Raw genomic sequence first — 20,345 nt, 5'->3', positions numbered from 1 at the left:
TCTGGGCAGCCTTACTCCATCCAGCGACAACAATGGGCTCTTAGTTGGCCCCAATCATTTTTGAATATTTTTATTTGTGCACAAACAATAGGCTACATTATACGTGGGTGTCCACGTTAAATGACCTCTCTTCCATCCACCCACCCAATAACTGGGCCATGCCCATTCCTCTCAGTGCAGTGACCTGCCTTACACACTCATACATCTCCCTACAGCCCCTGCCTCGGTTTCCAGGGTGAGACTCCATATTCTTTAAGTTATTTTCTCTCATTTCCCTTTCTGAGTCTTCCTGCACAACACAAATGCTGACCAAAGCTGTTTGGTGATGGTGTTGTGTTCCCCGACAGTGCAGAGCTTTCGAACCACCCTACAGAACCGGGCAACACGAATGATCAAACAAAGCGAGATCTACAACAGGATCAAACCAAAAGTACAAAACCATTTGATCAACCACCCAGAGATGGTGCATCAGCACAGCCGGGGAGACTCCCGCTACTCCTGGGAGAGAGCAAACGGAAACAGAATTCGCACAAGTCTGACCAAACCTACATTATGTTACAAAAGAAAGAGAGTGACCCCACTGCTGAGATCAGCAACCCAGGGCAGGGGCAGGATTATACCCGTACACAGACTTTTCCTTGTGAGTGGAGTGCTCCGGGTCAGCCCAACCTCAGCAACTATTACAAGGCCGACTCCAAGGAGATCTTTGGAGGTGCATTTTCCGACTGCCCTCTTCAGGAAACCCAGTGTCCCTACGACGAGGGTCGGCCTCCGGGCCTCGGGGTCCCATCAGGCACCAATTCCACAGGTCACCTTTAAGATAGGAACTGGAAAATAAATTAACCATGCAGTACATCAAAAGGAATTTTACTGTTTTCATAAATACACTGTACATCACAGAGCACGGAGTATTTAACTCTGCGTTTGTCACGTCATGTTAGCCTCTGCGGACCCACGAAAACCCAAGTTGTTTACAGTTACCTTGTAAAGTAAGCTAGTCGCAGAGAGATGCAAGTTAAAAGTTTTACAAACGCGACCAATGCCCTGAGGGGAACAGAGATCAGTGTGCAGCTTTAGCCATCTGTCGGCGACATTCTCGGCACGTCAACTGGCGAGGCCTGGTGCTTCAGGCTTCTTCAGCTCCCTTTAGGCTGGATTTCATTTTGCGCTTCTCCTTCTGACCCAGCACACGATAGATTTTCTTGCGGGCCTCTTTTTGCCTCTTAATCTTATCCTCCTCCTGTTTGTGTTTCTGAGCGAGGAACTCTTTGTGCTGCTGGTGTTCCTTTCGGTGCTGTTTCTGCACTTTGTGCGCGTTGACTGTGCTCAGAGCCGAGAGCAGGGCCGCGATCTGAGGACACAACAGTGTTGTTTAACACACAAAGCGTAATGCACTGGAAGGAGACAGGCTCCACAGGGTATAGCTAGGTTTAGTCACTTCTCTGACTAATTTGAAGCTCTATCTCGTTGGCTCAGAGGAACCAAAATGGTGGCTCAAGCATTTTCAAAAGTGTCCGTAGAACTTGGTTAGTTTTGTCAGATGTTTTGTGGTTGGATTTCCTACCTGCTGAGTCATATTTGCAGCAACTGGGTTGCCAATTATGTTTGTTTTAGCCAATAAGCCTTTGGCCCACTGGGAGTCGAGGGAGCCTCAGCACAGGTTATTTGGGGAATCTCTCACACTCTAATGATGTCGGCAGTGACGGAGCGAGATTGGTCTTTTGTTCCTCGATCACCAAACCGCATAGAGTTCTGACTTCTACATGGACATGTTACCATCTAATAACTTGCTCATTCGCAGACTTCACTGGCAGAAGGTGAAGCTGTAGTGACTGATGCTGCTCAAATCTCTCTGTAATCTCACCTGGTCACTCTGCCGTGGTTCTATGACCACAGCGAGGGTGCAGAATGACCTCCGAACCTAGACATGCGCAGTTGGGAGCAAAGGTCACCGAGCAGTGACCAACAGCTGGAGCTCTGTCTGACGTTTGTCCTCCCCAGCGATCAGTTAACTTCGCACCATCCCTACGTCCTAATGGAGCTCAGCTCCCCTCTATCAGCCAGCAGTTAACACCTCAATTGCTTCTATACTTTCCAATGTCCAACAGACGAGTGTGAAGTGGGGTATGTAAATTTACAGTAGCTGTGTCCTTGACTTACCTCCAGACGATCCAAGGCCAGCAGACTGTTACATAAGATCAGAAGAAATAGGAGGCGGCCATTCAGCCCCTTGAGCCTGCTCCGCCATTCAGTAAGATCATGACTGATCTTCTACCTCAACTCCACTTTCCTGTACTGTCCCCATATCCCTCGATTCCCTTAATATCCAAAAATCTAGCGATCTCTGTCTTGAATATACTCAGTGACTGAGCCTCCACAGCTCTCTGGGGTATAGAATTCCATAGACTCACCACCCTCTGAGTGAAGAAATTTCTCCTCAACTCAGTCCTAAATGGCCGACCCCTTATTCTGAGACTGTGACCTCTGGTTCTAGACTCCACAGCCAGGGGAAAACATCCTCCCTGCATCTACCCTGTCCAGCCCTGCAAGTTTTAATGAGATCACCTCTCATTCTTCTAAACTCTAGAAAATATCGGCCTCGTTTACTCAATCTCTCCTCACAGGACAATCCCCCCACCCCAGGAATCAGTCTGGTGAACCTTCGTGGCACTCCCTCTATGGCAAGTATATCCTTCCTTAGGTAAGGAGACCAAAACTGTGCACACTGCTCCAAGTGCGGTCTCACCAGGGCCCTGTATAATTGCAGTAAGACATCTTTACTCATACTCAAATCCTCTTGTAACAAAGGTTATTCACTGATGATTAGAACATGCAGCTACGAAAATGGGTCATTTCAGATTGTGGCCACTGAAAGGTACTCGGACGGAGGGTATCGAATGCGCGAGACTCTAAAATACGAATCCTGGAAATCATCTCGAGGAGGAATGCTACAAGATGGGTGGGGTGGGGCTAGATTGTACAGCAGGGGGCGGGGGGGGGGGGGCATTTGTGAATCAGGCTCTGGGTGCACTGATGTCACCCACTGCCTCGGATACGAGCATTGTGAATTTTCTCTGCTGTAGTGCCATTACCTTTCTCTCGTGCGTGCTTTTTATAACTGCGACACGTTGTCTGTCCCGCGGCACATCGGCCAGTTTCTCTTGGTTTTTGGGCTTGTTCTTGAAGGGCAGCGATCTCTGCAGCATCTTGGGGATGTAGATGGGGTTGAAATGCTTCACCTTTCTCTCGATGGGCTGCAGGGAAACACACACACTCACAATTAGAAACACGGCAAATACAGCACAACACACGCCAACCAATCACCTTCGGGCCATCGGACCTGAACCACGAATAACATCAACTACTGGGCGACAGACACCGGACAGGGCAAACGTGCATCACTCTCACTCACCCGGGCAGGGCAAACGTGCATCACTCTCACTCACCCGGGCAGGTTAAACGTGCATCACTCTCACTCACCCGGGCAGGGCAAACGTGCATCACTCTCACTCACCCGGGCAGGGCAAACGTGCATCACTCACTCACCCGGGCAGGGTAAACGTGCATTACTCTCACTCACCCGGGCAGGGTAAACGTGCATTACTCTCACTCACCCGGGCAGGGTAAACGTGCATCACTCACTCACCCGGGCAGGGTAAACGTGCATTACTCTCACTCACCCGGGCAGGGTAAACGTGCATTACTCTCACTCACCCGGGCAGGGTAAACGTGCATTACTCTCACTCACCTGGGCAGGGTAAACGTGCATTACTCTCACTCACCCGGGCAGGGTAAACGTGCATTACTCTCACTCACCCGGACAGGGTAAACGTGCATTACTCTCACTCACCTGGGCAGGGCAAACGTGCATCACACTCACTCACCCGGGCAGGGCAAACGTGCATCGCTCTCACTCACCCGGGCAGGGCAAACGTGCATCACTCACTCACCCGGGCAGGGTAAACGTGCATCACTCACTCACCCGGGCAGGTTAAACGTGCATCACTCACTCACCCGGGCAGGTTAAACGTGCATCACTCTCACTCACCCGGGCAGGTTAAACGTGCATCACTCACTCACCCGGGCAGGTTAAACGTGCATCACTCTCACTCACCCGGGCAGGGCAAACGTGCATCACTCACTCACCCGGGCAGGTTAAACGTGCATCACTCACTCACCCGGGCAGGTTAAACGTGCATCGCTCTCACTCACCCGGGCAGGGCAAACGTGCATCACTCACTCACCCGGGCAGGGCAAACGTGCATCACTCACTCACCTGGGCAGGGCAAACGTGCATCACTCACTCACCCGGGCAGGTTAAACGTGCATCACTCACTCACCCGGGCAGGTTAAACGTGCATCACTCTCACTCACCCGGGCAGGGCAAACGTGCATCACTCACTCACCTGGGCAGGGCAAACGTGCATCACTCACTCACCTGGGCAGGGCAAACGTGCATCACTCACTCACCTGGGCAGGGCAAACGTGCATCACTCACTCACCTGGGCAGGGCAAATGTGCATCACTCACTCACCCGGGCAGGGTAAACGTGCTTCACTCTCACTCACCCGGGAAGGGCAAATGTGCTTCACTCACTCATTCGGTGCTTGAATTATTGATTCTTTGCTGGCACCAAGATTCTAAGCCAGAGGCTTGAAATAAATCATCAGACAGCACAGGAGGCCATTCGGCCCATCGGGCCTGTGGCGGCTCTTTGAAAGAGCAATCCAATTAGTCCCACTTCTCTCCCCTTTCTCCATAGCCCTGCAAATTTTTCTCCTTCCGCAAATATTTCCATCTGAAAGTTACTATTGAATCTGCTCCCACCGCCCTTTCAGGCAGCACGTTCCCGATCGCAACAACTCGCTGCGTTAAAAAAAAAGTAATCTCCCCTCTGGTTCTTTGCCAATTACCTTAAATCCGTGTCCTCTGGTTACCGACCCTCCTGCCACTTAACAGTTTCTCCTTATTTACTCTCTCAAAACCCTTCATGATATTGAACACCTCGATCAAATTTCCCCTTAACCGTCTCTGCTCTAAGGAGAACAACACCAGCTTGTCCAGTCTATCCACATAACTGAAGCCCCTCATCCCTGGAACCATTCTGGTCAATCCCCTCGACACCCTCTCCAAGGCCTTCACACCCTTCCTAAAGTGAGGTGCCCAGAATGGGACACAGTACTCCAGCTGGGGCCTCACTAGTGATTTATAACGGTTTAATATAACTTCCTTGCTTTTATACTAAATAATAGAGCTTCTTCCAAGACCAACAAATCTCAGATAAAGCCACCCTCAATCTTTGATATTGTTCCAGCTCCTCAGGCACCCCGACCTCAATCTTCTCCCTCCTCTCCCAAGGGCACTGACTTCAATGTCGCAGGTCCCGATTGGTGCAGGGGATCAGTGTCACGGACCCCGATTGGTGCAGGGGATCAGTGTCACGGGTCCCGACTGGTGCAGGGGATCAGTGTCACAGGGATCAGTGTCACAGAGATCAGTGTCGCAGATCCCGATTGGTGCTAGGGATCAGTGTCACGGGTCCCGATTGGTACTAGGGATCAGTGTCACAGAGATCAGTGTCGCGGGTCCCGATTGGTGTCGGGGATCAGTGTCACGGACCCCGATTGGTGCTAGGGATCAGTGTCACGGGTCCTGATTGGTGCTAGGGATCAGTGTCACAGAGATCAGTGTCGCAGGTCCCGATTGGTGCCGGGGATCAGTGTCTCTGGTACCTCGCCCAGGATTCTTTATGTGCTGTTGAATACTTGGCATTAGCCCAGTCCTAACCTGCTATCCTCAGGGAACTATCGATGGCCCCATCGATGGCACTATCACCTCAGAGAACCATCGATGCCTCTAACCTCTGGTGGTAAAGCTGGATGTTCGGTGACCTAGGACAGAGTAATTGCAGGGCAGCTTCAAACTCGTTCTGCGGCAGCAGCCTATCCATTCCCACTGTACTGCTGACATTAGCAGCGTATAAACCCAGCTTCCCACATTACCTTGTACAAGGAATCCTTGTTTGGTTTTATCCGAATGCGCAAGTCGTGTTTGAGTTGTCCAACAGTCCTCATTCCAGTCCAGGTCTCCCTCTCAGCACTCGGCCGAAGCAATGACGTGACTGGATTATACAACTTCGGCACCGAAACCGGGTACCACGTCCTCATGAAAACAATATCTGAGAAACAAAACAAGCAGCTGAGCTTCATACTGGCTACCACACTGCAACAGGATTACCAGCCAACTGAAGTCTGTCTCCAAATCGAAGAAAGTGAAGGGTTTTCTGTGATGGTTACTTCAAGCTCGAGCTGGTGCTACCAATTGTGGGACACAGGTTCTTGTCCATTCCCCACAGCAAAAGGACAGGCCAAGCGAGTGGGCAAAAATTTGGCAGATGGAGTATAATGTTGGAAAGTGTGAGGTCATGCAGTTTGACAGAAAAAAAATCAAAGAGCAAGTTATTATTTAAATGGAGAAAGATTGCAAAGTGTTGCAGTACAGCAGGACCTGGGAGTCCTGAAACACAAAGCATTAGTATGCAGGTACAGCAAGTGATCAGGAAGGCCAATGGAATGTTGGTCTTTATTGCAAAGGGGATGGAGTATAAAAGCAGGGAAGTCTTGCTACAGTTATACAGGGTATTGGTGAGGTCACACCCGGAATACTGTGTGCAGTTTTGGTTTCCATATTTAAGAAAAGATATACTTGCTTTGGAGGCATTTCAGAGAAGGTTCACTAGGTTGATTCCGGAAATGAGTGGGTTGAGTAGGTTGGGCCTCTAATCAATGGAATTCAGAAGAATGAGAGCTATAAGATTATGAGGGGGCTTGACAAGGTGGATGCAGAGAGGATGTTTCCACTGATGGGGGAGACTAGAACTAGAGGGCATAATCTTAGAATAAGGGGCCACCCATTTAAAACTGAGATGAGAAGAAATTTCTTTTGAGGATTGTAAGTCTGTGGAATTCGCTGTCCCAGAGAGCTGTGGAAGCTGGGACATTGAATACATTTAAGGCAGAGATAGACAGTTTCTTAACCGCTAAGGGAATAAGAGGTAATGGGGAGCAGGCAGGGAAGTGGAGCCGAGTCCATGATCAGTTCAGCCATGATCCGATTGAATGGCGGAGCAGGCTCGAGGGGCCGTATGACCTACTGCTCCTATTTCTTATGTAGCCTGCTGACCCGGGGAAGGGGCAGGACAGACGGCAACAAAAGCCAAGGTCTTGCATTTGTTCCAATGTGGCACTGGCAAAGCCCGAGCAGCCCCAACCCAATTTCGAGCAGACATTCAATTGCCAATCGCACTCGAGTCACAGGATGGCTACTGCAAGGGCACAGCACGGATGTGAGAGGTTGGGCTGAAGCTGGTAGTTGGGCAAGTTCGAGGGAGATTACCTCTGACCGACCCGGCAATGCTCGATGCTGAACTTGTGCCTGAAACAGAAAGTGTTCCAATTGCTCAGCATCAGTGTCCCTCACCTCAACCGGCACAACATTCAAGGGGAATAAAAAACAAATCCGTTGTTGAGGGATACAAGTATTTAACAAACAGCATTCTGTGGGTTCTGTTCTCACATGGAGACCGTTTGCTGAACTATTATATGTAAAGACACATGACTCACCACTCATCAGCAGCCTGTCCTCAAAGGATGCCCGGAATGCTCCCTCTGGGGTGCGAAGAGCTTTCTTCAGCTGACCACGGACACCACTCACACTTCGGATCGAGGCACTCTCAAATTTAGCAACTTCCAGCGCAGAGTTAAACATTCCCTGTGTTCAGAGGCAAAGCACCCGTCAGCACTCCCCGAGAAAGGACAGAGTGTCACACCATACACCAGATCAAGCATCCACCCAACACACAGCTCACCCCCCCAGGTCCCTCACGACCACAGGAAGCATGTCAGGGAGTTGGAGGAGGATCTGGCCCAGAGGGGAGAGGGGAGAGGGGGGAGGGGGGAGAGGGGAGGTAGAGGGGGACGAGGAGGACGAGGAGGAGAGTACATCCTTGTCTGCAGTAAAAATAAAACGGGGAAGGTAGGTCAACCGTGGCTAACAAGGGAAATTAGGGATAGTGTTAAATCCAAGGAAGAGACATATAAATTGGCCAGAAAAAGCAACAAACCTGAGGACTGGGAGAAATTTAGAATTCAGCAGAGGGGGGGGGGGGGGTTAAAGGAGGGGGTGGTGGTTAAAAAAGGGAGGGGGGTTAAAAAAGGGAGGGGGGGTTTAAAAAGGAGGGGGGGTTAAAAGGAGGGGGGGGTTAAAAGGAGGGGGGGGTTAAAAGGAGGGGGGGTTAAAAGGAGGGGGGGGGTTAAAAGGAGGGGGGGGTTAAAAGGAGGGGGGGGTTAAAAGGAGGGGGGGTTAAAAGGAGGGGGGGTTAAAAGGAGGGGGGGGTTAAAAGGAGGGGGGGTTAAAAGGAGGGGGGGGTTAAAAGGAGGGGGGGGTTAAAAGGAGGGGGGGGTTAAAAGGAGGGGGGGGTTAAAAGGAGGGGGGTTAAAAGGAGGGGGGGGTTAAAAGGAGGGGGGGTTAAAAGGAGGGGGGGTTAAAAGGAGGGGGGGTTAAAAGGAGGGGGGGTTAAAAGGAGGGGGGGTTAAAAGGAGGGGGGGTTAAAAGGAGGGGGGGTTAAAAGGAGGGGGGGTTAAAAGGAGGGGGGGTTAAAAGGAGGGGGGGTTAAAAGGAGGGGGGTTAAAAGGAGGGGGGGTTAAAAGGAGGGGGGGGTTAAAAGGAGGGGGGGGTTAAAAGGAGGGGGGGTTTAAAAGGAGGGGGGTTTAAAAGGAGGGGGGGTTTAAAAGGAGGGGGGGGTTAAAAGGAGGGGGGGGTTAAAAGGAGGGGGGGGTAAAAGGAGGGGGGGGTTAAAAGGAGGGGGGGGTTAAAAGGAGGGGGGGGTTAAAAGGAGGGGGGGTTAAAAGGAGGGGGGTTAAAAGGAGGGGGGGGTTAAAAGGAGGGGGGGGTAAAAGGAGGGGGGGGTTAAAAGGAGGGGGGGTTAAAAGGAGGGGGGGTTAAAAGGAGGGGGGGGTTAAAAGGAGGGGGGGGTTAAAGGAGGGGGGGTAAAAGGAGGGGGGTTAAAGGAGGGGGGTTAAAAGGAGGGGGGGTTAAAAGGAGGGGGGGTTAAAAGGAGGGGGGGTTAAAAGGAGGGGGGGTTAAAAGGAGGGGGGGTTAAAAGGAGGGGGGGTTAAAAGGAGGGGGGGGGTTAAAAGGAGGGGGGGTTAAAAGGAGGGGGGGTTAAAAGGAGGGGGGGGTTAAAAGGAGGGGGGGGTTTAAAAGGAGGGGGGGGTTAAAAGGAGGGGGGGGTTAAAAGGAGTGGGGGGGTTAAAAGGAGGGGGGGTTAAAAGGAGGGGGGGTTAAAAGGAGGGGGGTTAAAAGGAGGGGGGGTAAAAGGAGGGGGGGTTAAAAGGAGGGGGGGGTTAAAAGGAGGGTGGGTTAAAAGGAGGGGGGGTTAAAAGGAGGGGGGGTTAAAAGGAGGAGGGGTTAAAAGGAGGAGGGGTTAAAAGGAGGAGGGGTTAAAAGGAGGGGGAGGTTAAAAGGAGGGGGAGGTTAAAAGGAGGGGGGGTAGGAAAGAGGACAATTAGAGGGTAAACTGTTAGCAGCAGTAAGGAGCTTGTAACCTTTATGAAGGCCGTGTTCTTGTATATCTTGAATGGATAACCAATCAGCTTGAGTTTTTTAACGACAGTTACGGATTTATCAAGGTCCAGCACCACACCTGTCGCTGCTATCCTGAAATCTCTCTGCAAAGATAAAATCAACAGTTAGCTTCGTAAATTGTAACACTCCACACCCACCAACGGCCAGGAGAAGATAACCAGTCATCACCCAACGGGTGCAGGGCGGTCTGTGAGGGGGGGAGGGGGGGAGAAAAGAGAGAGAGACAGCCGTGGTCCGTGCTGGAACCAATGACATAGTAAGGAAATGGTCAGAGTTTCAGGAGCGAACAGGACCTCAAAGGTGGGAATCTCTAGATTACTCCCAATGCCGTGTGCCAACGAGTACAGGAACAGCAAGATAACGCAGGTGAATGCGTGGCTGGAAATGGTGCAGGAGGGGCCTGTACAAGCTGGGACAGTGAGAACAGTTCTTGGCAGGAGGGGCCTGTACAAGCGGGGTGGTTTCCACCTGAACAGGGCAGGGACCAATGTACTGATGGGGAGGTTAACTAGTGCCGCGGGGGAGGGTTTAAACTAATTCTGGCAGGGGGATGGGCACCAGAAGTGGCAACAGGACGGAGCGACAAACAGCCAGAGAATAAAGTATAGCTTAGAAAGAGAAAAGCTTCCCTTTCATTGGCTGGGAGTGTATCTTCAATTAACAGCCCGCTCCACAAATGATTCAACAGGAAATAGTTCCCAATCGTGCCAGGTTCCTGTTCGGATGTGATATCCCTCCACTCCAATTCCTGCCGCTAGTTCCCGATTGCAAACATAAATACTGCAACCGCAACATTCATTCTCCTCCATAGCCCGTTCCGTTCCAACACATTCATTCTCCTCCGTAGCCCGTTTACTGATTCGCTGCTTTCCTCTTCGCCCAAATTATATTTCTCCATAACCCTGAAACAGGCGAGAGAGAGAGAGAGAGAGAGAGAGAGAGAGAGAGAGAGAGAGAGAGAACGAACAAGGGGCAGCTGAGAGAGTGGGTTGGGAGTGGGGATATGAGAAAGCGAGGGGGGTTGGCGGAGAGGGTGAGGGGGGTAAGGGCGAGTGGTGGCTGAGGGAGGGGTGGCTGAGCGGGCGAGGGGGGGGGGGGGGGGGGGGGGCAGTGAGGTGGGTATTGCTGAAATGAACCACACCCTGCCCTGTACCAGATCAGGTGCCTCGCGTTGCCACCTTTGGGAACTCACCGTCCCACCAGCCACCGACGGAATGGCGAAGAACCCCGTGCCTTGCGGAGTAATCGGACCTGGAGGGAAGAAAAAGATCAAAAGGTTACACAGAACTCGCAAAATACCGTGACTGAACACCCGCAGGACTGGGTGCCTTGCAGGAGAGGCTCCGGCAGTGTCAATGGGGGAGGGGGTGGGGCACTGCTCACTCTAATTGGCGGTCCCTTTAAATCCGCCGCGTGGCCGCACACGCACGGAACATTCCAGCGGCAGCAGGTCAGCGGAAACTCCCGATTGGTGCACGGTCAGGCTAAACCGCAGGGGGAACATTGTGTTCGAGGGGTGGGGGGGAAAATTACCCCCTGACAATGATTCCAAATGTGTGAATGCTCGGAGACGGACGGCAGGGTATGTGATGGCCTGAGTTTCCGGGAGCTCTCTCTGCACCACCCTCCTGTAATCCATGCTCAGCCTGTTCCTGCACAGCTCAGTCTCAGCATCGCTGCACAGGCGCTGCACAGGAAGGTGTACAGACCCAGCAAACCTCAGCCCTGCCTTTGGTGAGGGGCTGGACCACAGTCTGTCCCGGGGAGTCGGAAAGCTCAGGTTTAATCAGCAGTTTCAATCGAGTCAGATGAACTCAACCAGGAAGCAACTGGTGAGCTTCAGGTGTGTGGCTGGTCATGGGGGGGGGGGGGGGGAAAAGAGTAAAATGCACAGCTTCCCGCTGATCACCTCCTGGATCAGACAATGCCTGGCTCATGCTCCTGCCCTCCACAGGCACTTTCTGTCTGAGCTCAAACAGAAAGCACACTCTTGTCCCACGGCCCCAGAGTCACCCTTTGGGCGACAGGAGGAATGAAGTGAGCAGGCCCCTTACCCCAGATGGTAGCAGAGCAGTGCATGTGCTCGGGCGTGTACTTGAGCAGTCTGTGGCGCCCATTGTGGTCCTCGATATAATACATCGGAATGGTCTGGAAGCGTCGCCAGCCCAGGGAGAAGATCAGAGGGTCTCTGGTCTTCAGAATCTTCTTGTGCCATCGATGCTTCTTCAAACGCATCTGGTCAAGCGGGACACAGAGGAGCGTTAGTGGATGGAGGTTACAATAAGCCTTTGACTCGGAGCCCTATCAGTACATTACACCTGGACACGTTCTGCAGTTGTGGAGGTTAGACTTTGCACACGTGTGCTTGTTCTGACAAATATAAATCTGTTCTTCATAGATGGCTTATCTGCTAACTGTACTCTATGGTGAGGGACTGAGTCACAGAATGCAGCAAGGTTTTGGATTCCATCCCGGGTAGTTAAATCAGTAGTTGGCTCCTGGGATGAGAGGGCTGTCTTATGAGGAGAGATTGTGTAGAATGGGCCGAGACTCTCTGGAGTTTAGAAGATGTGATCTCATTGAAACATGCAAGATTCTGAAGGGGATTGACAGGGTAGATGCTGAGAGGATGTTTCCCCTGGGCTGGAGGGTCTAGAACTAGGGGTCACAGTCTCAGGATAAGGGGTAGGCCATTTAAAACAGAGGGAGGTGGAATTTCTTCACTCAGAGGGTGGTGAATCTTTGGAATTCTCTGCCCCAGAGACCTGTGGAGGCTGAGTCTCTGAATATATTCAAGACTGGGATAGATAGATTTTTGGACTCTAGGGGAATCGATGGATATGGCGATGATCAGACAGGAAAGTGGAGTTGAGGTCGATGATCAGCCATGATTGTATTAAATGGCGGAGCAGGCTCAAGGGGCCGATTCCTGCTCCTATTTCTTATGCTGTTATGGTTGTAACACTCAGACCAGGGAACAGGAAAGTCAGGCAAGGTTTGGGATGCTGCAAGTGCCCCTATGCACTAGGAGATGCCCAAACCAGGGAACAGCCCGCAGTGCCAGGCTGCACCCATGGCCCCTTCACTGGCAGCAGGGAGAGGCAATCTTTGGGTTATATAATTTATAATATTGTAAGTCAATGAGGTTCCTATAATGATAACTATTGGCATGTGAAGTGTTCTAAAACCAGTACTCACATTACATTCATTTGCACATTGCCGCAGGGTCAACATTGGTTATTTCTGATGATTAGGAGCAGTGAACAACGGAGCTGGTGTTCTGCCCGTGTTCGACCGTGGCGAGGGCAACAGCTGCTCTCATGGACACACGCTCCGCCCTGTACTTACTGCTCCTCCACCAGGGGGGGGGGGGGCGCGGTGCTGGGACCAACAGTACGTTAAACACACTGGACTGTTCGACTGAGCAGACCGACTGGGCGAGCCAGCCAGGATTTAAAGAAGTGAAATACTGCGTGTGTTTAAGTGCGGAGCTCCTGGCCACGTGCAGTGCACAATAATCGTCAATGCTGCGTCTCACAGCACCCACCCTGATCAAAAAACTTGGGACCAAAACTGCCGCAGGAACTGCTCCCAACTTCAGAGCCGTCACTGAACATCGAGAAGACCAAAGTCATTGGCCCCCATCACAAACTCCGCTCCCTCACCACCAGTTCGTTAGATATATTCAAAAGGGAGTTAGATATGGCCCTTACGGCTAAAGGGATCAAGGGGTATGAAGAGAAAGCAGGAATGGGGTACTGAAGTTGCATGATCAGCCATGATCATATTGAATGGTGGTGCAGGCTCGAAGGGCCGAATGGCCTACTCCTGCACCTATTTTCTATGTTCCATCCCATTTCCGGCCACTACCGGAGGAACCAGACTGTTCGCAAACCCGGCATCCTAGCTGACCCTCCAATCCCTTATCCTCTCTGATCACCAAGACTGCCTTTTTCCAGCTCCGTCACATCGCCCAATTCCAATGCTCTCGTGGCTGGCCTCCCATCTTCCACCCTGCGTACATCCAAAACTCTGCTGCTCGTATCCTAACTCACACCAAGTCCCGTTCACTCATCACCCCTCTTTTTCCACCCTCCCCCACCCGAGAACTGTACATTCCTCCCATTCTGGCCTCTTGCACATCCCTGATTTTCATCGCCTCATCACTACCGGTTGTGCCTTCAGCTGGCTCAATCCTAAGCTCTGGAATTCCCTTGCTAAACCCCTCCACTCTCTACGCCTCCTTTAAGACCCTCCTTAAAAATCTATTTCTCGAACAATGCTTTTGGTCACCTGTCCTAATCTCTCCTCCTTTGGCCCAGTGCCATTTTGTTTGTTAACACTTCTGTGAATTGCCTTGGGCTGCTTTCCTGAGTTAAAGGTGCTATAAAAATGCAAGTTGTTGTTATTGGTGAGCCATTACCTGCAGGTATCCAATATTCCCCTCGCTGCTCCCCAAGCCACCGAGAATCAGTGGATAGCGGGAGTCAAAATTCACCACAAACTCAAAGGGTACACTCTCAATCTCAACCCGGATATACATTCCAGGTCTAAAACCTTCGTACTGAACTCGTGTCTCATCATCTTGGTCATCGAACTCGGCGCGGTTAAGCTGTTTGGAAGGAAAAAAAAACGTTAGAAGAAATCACCCGGGATGCAATTTTCTCATTACAGGAATTTCTTGCAGCATTGCACCCATCAAAGGAGAATTACAAGGAATTCCTCTATCCGTGAGTGTATCTTATTTTTTAAATAATTCTAACATCTGCATTTCACTTGCAATCTGCAAAGTCAGTCTTAAAATTGCACCAAATTTCACATTCATAAACCACAAGGAATCAAAGCCGAGTGAGCAGGGGACGGTGAAGTGAGCAAAACGACCAACGAGGGACAACTGGGGATTTCAATCAACATCCAAACACGAGCAGTCAGTGAAGGGAAAGGAGAAGTTAAAGCTTTGTGCGATGTCGAACTTTGGATGTTCAGATTCCCGACCAGTGTTTCACTGGTTTCACAGGTAATGACATTCGCGCCAGTGCTGAATTCAGTCTGTTGGCGAAGGTTTATCCCTACCTGTGCCTGCTTTTGCATTTCATCTTTAAGATCATGGAAGTACGTTCCTTCGCCATCATCATACTCCATGTCAAACATTTCCTTCAATTTTCGCTTTTTCTCCAAACGCATAGTCTGTTCCTCCTGCTCTGGGCCTCGGGAATCACCGTTACCGGCAGCATCTTCCTCATCCTCTCCCTAATAGAGCAGACAATTGGTTTTCAGTTTTAAAGCCCATCGAGATGTTACAAAATAAAGCAAAGTATTTCCAATTCTCCCTTTCCCACCATAGAAACATAGAAATAGATGCAGGAGTAGACCATTCGGCCCTTCGAGCCTGCACCGCCATTCAACAAGATCATGGCTGATCACCCACCCCAGCATCTCCCCCCCACTCCCCCCGAGGACCACATCCAACTCCCTCCCGAACACATCCAATGAACTGGCATCAACAACTCTCGGCGGCAGGGAACCCCACAGGCCAACAACTCCCCGAGTGAAGAAGTCTCTCCCAATCCCAGCCCCAAATAGCCCATCCCCCAATCCCAAGAGCATGCCCCCCCCCCCCCCGGGCTCCAGACCCACCCAACACCGGGAACACTCCCCCCGCACCCAACCCGTCAGAATCCTTCCCAAATGCCGAACACCCCCGGATGTCGAGCCTCCAGCCCTGGCCACCCCGGAGCCACGCCCCCGCGACGCCAACCACACCACATCCACCAACCGCCACATGTGCAGTCAACCCGTCCACCCCACTCCGAACACTCCCCGCACCGAGGCACAGAGCCCCCAGGCCCGCCCCTCCAACACACTTCACCCCCCCAGACCTCCGCTGCAATGTGGCCCCTTCTGTCCCCCGCCCTGGGTTTCTCTGCCCCCCCACCTCCTCCACTCTCCCCTCCATCCCCCGCCCCCGTCTCCCCTCATCTTCCCTCTGCCTCCCCGCACAGGCTCCCATCTTGGGGGCGGTAACCTTCTGGGGCAGGGAATTTTAGCCCCCAGCGTGGAAGTCCTGCTCCCGCCGCAGAATTGGCCTTACCCCCCCCTCAATGGAAGCGGAGTGCAATTTCCCACACTCCACTTCCTTTGGGGGCAGTTACCGGGGCACGACTGGATGCTCCTGTGACAGTTGGAACTGGTGCTCTCCACTCATCAAGTCATAGAATCAGAGAAATTCACAGCACGGAAGGAGGCCATTTCGGCCCATCGTGTCCGCGCCGGCCGCCAGCCTAATCCCACTTTCCAGCTCTTGGTCCGTAGCCCTGCAGGTTATGGCACTTCAACCATTTATGTTCCAATAAGCTGATGTAGTAAAATATTTCTTCTACGTGTCTCCTCTGCCCATCTAGGGACAATCCAGAAAGCAAGCATCGAACACAAAATGAAGTGATGCTGAACTTACACTAAACGATAGTTAGGCCACAGCAGGAGCATTCTGTAGTTTGGGGAAATGAAAGCAGCAAGGATTCATGAGCCCATTGCACGTGACGCAAGCTTGCAGTTGTGGAGAGACACCAAAAGGGGGAGGCTTTATTCCCCCCCCCCCCCCCCCCAAGAATTGAGGTGGTGATGGGTGACCTCATACAGGCCTTCCAGATTCTGAAGGGTTATAATGGAGTAAACAGCAATAGGTTGCACCGGTGAGTGAGATGGTCACAAGAGGTGCACAAATTCATGATCACAAAAAGAATGAAAGTCATGATTAGAGATTGTCGACTATTTGACCTAGCTGGGAATTTTGTTTTGAGTTACACGCTGCCATGAACTTGGGCCCCGAGACGTTACAGAACGACACAGCACAGAAGGAGGCCACTCGGCCCATTGTGTGTGTGTGCCAGCTCACTGAAAGAGCGATCCAATTAATCCAACTCCTGAATTCGTCTTTATTGGCAAATTCACAAAAATACAACTTCCCAGGCAGAATTTTAAGGGGTATGGGGAGAGAGCACGAGATTGGGACTAGACATGGCAGAATATTAAAGTGGGAGAGGGGAGAGTGGGATTAGACACGGCGGAGGGTGAAGGGAGAGTGGGATTAGACACGGCGGAGGGTGAAGGGAGAGTGGGATTAGACATGGCGGAGGGTGAAGGGAGAGTGGGATTAGACATGGCGGAGGGTGAAGGGAGAGTGGGATTAGACATGGCGGAGGGTAATGGAAGAGTGGGATTAGACATGGCGGAGGGTAATGGGAGAGTGGGATTAGACATGGCGGAGGGTAATGGGAGAGTGGGATTAGACATGGTGGAGGGTGAAGGGAGAGTGGGATTAGACATGGTGGAGGGTGAAGGGAGAGTGAGATTAGACATGGTGGAGGGTGAAGGGAGAGTGGGATTAGACATGGCGGAGGGTAATGGGAGAGTGGGATTAGACATGGCGGAGGGCGAAGGGAGAGTGGGATTAGACATGGTGGAGGGTAATGGAAGAGTGGGATTAGACATGGCGGAGGGTAATGGGAGAGTGGGATTAGACATGGCGGAGGGTAATGGAAGAGTGGGATTAGACATGGCGGAGGGTAATGGGAGAGTGGGATTAGACATGGCGGAGGGTAATGGGAGAGTGGGATTAGACATGGTGGAGGGTGAAGGGAGAGTGGGATTAGACACGGCGGAGGGTGAAGGGAGAGTGGGATTAGACATGGCGGAGGGTAATGGAAGAGTGGGATTAGACATGGCGGAGGGTAATGGGAGAGTGGGATTAGACATGGCGGAGGGTAATGGGAGAGTGGGATTAGACATGGTGGAGGGTGAAGGGAGAGTGGGATTAGACACGGCGGAGGGTGAAGGGAGAGTGGGATTAGACATGGCGGAGGGTAATGGAAGAGTGGGATTAGACATGGCGGAGGGTAATGGGAGAGTGGGATTAGACATGGCGGAGGGTAATGGGAGAGTGGGATTAGACATGGTGGAGGGTGAAGGGAGAGTGAGATTAGACATGGTGGAGGGTGAAGGGAGAGTGGGATTAGACATGGCGGAGGGTAATGGGAGAGTGGGATTAGACATGGCGGAGGGCGAAGGGAGAGTGGGATTAGACATGGTGGAGGGTAATGGGAGAGGAGTGTGGAATTCGACATGGGGGCTGATGTGGAGAAAAGCTCCGGTGTAGAATTGATGGGCTACAAGCCCGGCTGTGTGCTGGGACATTGTGATTTGCCAACCATTTATCCCCTCAAAACCTTTCATAATTTAAAAAAAAAATCTTTATTAGATCCCCCTAAACTTCTGGTCGTATTGAAAAATGCTCCAATTTCTGAGCCTTTCTTTATCTCTTGTGTGGAATCAGTCCAGTATTAGTTCATTGTACCCTCTCCACGGCTCGAATATCCTTCCTATAATGGGGAACCCAGAACTTCTTGTAACATTCCAACAATGGCCAAACTCATTTCTTGTACGTCGCTTCCTGCTTTTATATTTTACAGCCCCATGCGAAAATGTAGAATCCTATTTGCCAATTCCTAAAAAAAAAAATCAGCCTTTTCTATCTGAACCCTCCCCTTTAAAATCTCCGTACCTGAACCCTCCCCTTTAAACATCTCCGTACCTGAACCCTCCGATAAACATCTCCGTACCTGAACCCTCCCCTTTAAAATCTCCGTACCTGAACACTCCCCTTAAACATCTCCGTACCTGAACCCTCCGATAAACATCTCCGTACCTGAACCCTCCCCTTTAAACATCTCCGTACCTGAACCCTCCTCTTTAAACATCTCCGTACCTGAACCCTCCGATAAACATCTCCGTACCTGAACCCTCCTCTTTAAACATCTCCGTACCTGAACCCTCCTCTTTAAACATCTCCGTACCTGAACCCTCCTCTTTAAACATCTCCGTACCTGAACCCTCCCCGATAAACATCTCCGTACCTGAACCCTCCCCGATAAACATCTCCGTACCTGAACCCTCCTCTTTAAACGTCCCCGTACCTGAACACTCCTCTTTAAACATCTCCGTACCTGAACCCTCCGATAAACATCTCCGTACCTGAACCCTCCTCTTTAAACATCTCCGTACCTGAACACTCCCCTTTAAACATCTCTGTACCTGAACACTCCCCTTTAAACATCTCCGTACCTGAACCCTCCTCTTTAAACATCTCCGTACCTGAACCCTCCGATAAACATCTCCGTACCTGAACCCTCCTCTTTAAACATCTCCGTACCTGAACACTCCCCTTTAAAATTTCCGTACCTGAACACTCCCCTTTAAACATCTCTGTACCTGAACACTCCCCTTTAAACATCTCCGTACCTGAACCCTCCTCTTTAAACATCTCCGTACCTGAACCCTCCTCTTTAAACATCTCCGTACCTGAACCCTCCTCTTTAAACATCTCCGTACCTGAACCCTCCCCGATAAACATCTCCGTACCTGAACCCTCCCCGATAAACATCTCCGTACCTGAACCCTCCTCTTTAAACGTCCCCGTACCTGAACCCTCCTCTTTAAACATCTCCGTACCTGAACCCTCCCCGTTAAACATCTCCGTACCTGAACCCTCCCCGTTAAACATCTCCGTACCTGAACCCTCCCCGATAAACATCTCCGTACCTGAACCCTCCCCGTTAAACATCTCCGTACCTGAACCCTCCTCTTTAAACATCTCCGTACCTGAACCCTCCTCTTTAAACATCTCCGTACCTGAACCCTCCCCGCTAAACATCTCCGTACCTGAACCCTCCCCGTTAAACATCTCCGTACCTGAACCCTCCTCGTTAAACATCTCCGTACCTGAACCCTCCCCGCTAAACATCTCCGTACCTGAACCCTCCCCGCTAAACATCTCCGTACCTGAACCCTCCCCGTTAAACATCTCCGTACCTATACCCTCCCCGTTAAACATCTCCGTACCTGAACCCTCCCCGCTAAACATCTCCGTACCTGAACCCTCCCCGTTAAACATCTCCGTACCTGAACCCTCCAATAAACATCTCCGTACCTGAACCCTCCCCGTTAAACATCTCCGTACCTGAACCCTCCTCGTTAAACATCTCCGTACCTGAACCCTCCCCGTTAAACATCTCCGTACCTGAACCCTCCCCTTTAAAATCTCCGTACATGAACCCTCACATTTAAATAACACTGTACAATTTAATTGTTCTTTTCCCAAAATGCATCTGCCCCACCCATCCCGCAATGTGACTAGAATCCCCTTTATTTTTGTTGCCAGCCTTTTATGAAGCATTTCGGAGAGTCGAGGGGACAGTCTCGTGAAGCCAGGATAACTGTAGACTGATGATGCACTGAACCGGATACTGGTACAATACAGCCAGCTGTCTAAACCCCAGCTCAATATTCATTGTTAAGCCTGAACCCTTTAAAAAAAAACTCTTCCACGCATTAAGTGCCATTTCATTAATCTTAGTGATTTAGGTTTTCTTAAATCCCAACCTCCTGGTCTTGCTTTAGTTCGCCAGGCTTCCCCTTGTGAAGTTCTCCTGTCTCCAGATCCTCAAAGGCTCCATACACAGAATCTGGAAGAAAACACACGGTGTGGAAACACTTGAAAGCAATAAGAGGCGGGTAATGCTCGCTGTGAGCACGGGTGGAACACTGCTGTAGCAGACCCACAGTGGAAAGAAGAACTGGCTGGGGTATAAAACGTGCAGCGTTCCCTGTCCCCATTGAGAGCTCATCCAATGAAAATATCCTCC

General features: G+C 51.1%; 1 protein-coding gene across 1 annotated transcript in view; it reads right to left on the bottom strand.

Annotated features, from left to right (window-relative positions):
• Positions 1 to 851: 851 nt before the first annotated feature.
• Positions 852 to 20,345, bottom strand: part of bms1 (BMS1 ribosome biogenesis factor) — a 76,538-nt gene continuing 57,044 nt past the window's right edge. Inside the window, exons 13-22 of the mRNA XM_070865931.1 lie at positions 20,083 to 20,165; positions 14,719 to 14,895; positions 14,069 to 14,257; positions 11,700 to 11,880; positions 10,838 to 10,896; positions 9,606 to 9,728; positions 7,623 to 7,770; positions 6,003 to 6,178; positions 3,093 to 3,254; positions 852 to 1,351 (exon numbers count right to left, since the gene is read on the bottom strand). Coding sequence (XP_070722032.1) covers positions 1,127 to 1,351; positions 3,093 to 3,254; positions 6,003 to 6,178; positions 7,623 to 7,770; positions 9,606 to 9,728; positions 10,838 to 10,896; positions 11,700 to 11,880; positions 14,069 to 14,257; positions 14,719 to 14,895; positions 20,083 to 20,165 — 1,523 coding nt within the window. The 3' untranslated portion in view covers positions 852 to 1,126. The remainder of the gene's footprint in view (positions 1,352 to 3,092; positions 3,255 to 6,002; positions 6,179 to 7,622; positions 7,771 to 9,605; positions 9,729 to 10,837; positions 10,897 to 11,699; positions 11,881 to 14,068; positions 14,258 to 14,718; positions 14,896 to 20,082; positions 20,166 to 20,345) is intronic.

This window comes from Pristiophorus japonicus, chromosome 22 (genome assembly GCF_044704955.1).
Source record: "Pristiophorus japonicus isolate sPriJap1 chromosome 22, sPriJap1.hap1, whole genome shotgun sequence".
Taxonomy (NCBI): domain Eukaryota; kingdom Metazoa; phylum Chordata; class Chondrichthyes; family Pristiophoridae; genus Pristiophorus; species Pristiophorus japonicus.
Note: the sequence above shows the minus strand (reverse complement) of the source record. Positions and strands in the feature narration are given on the sequence as shown.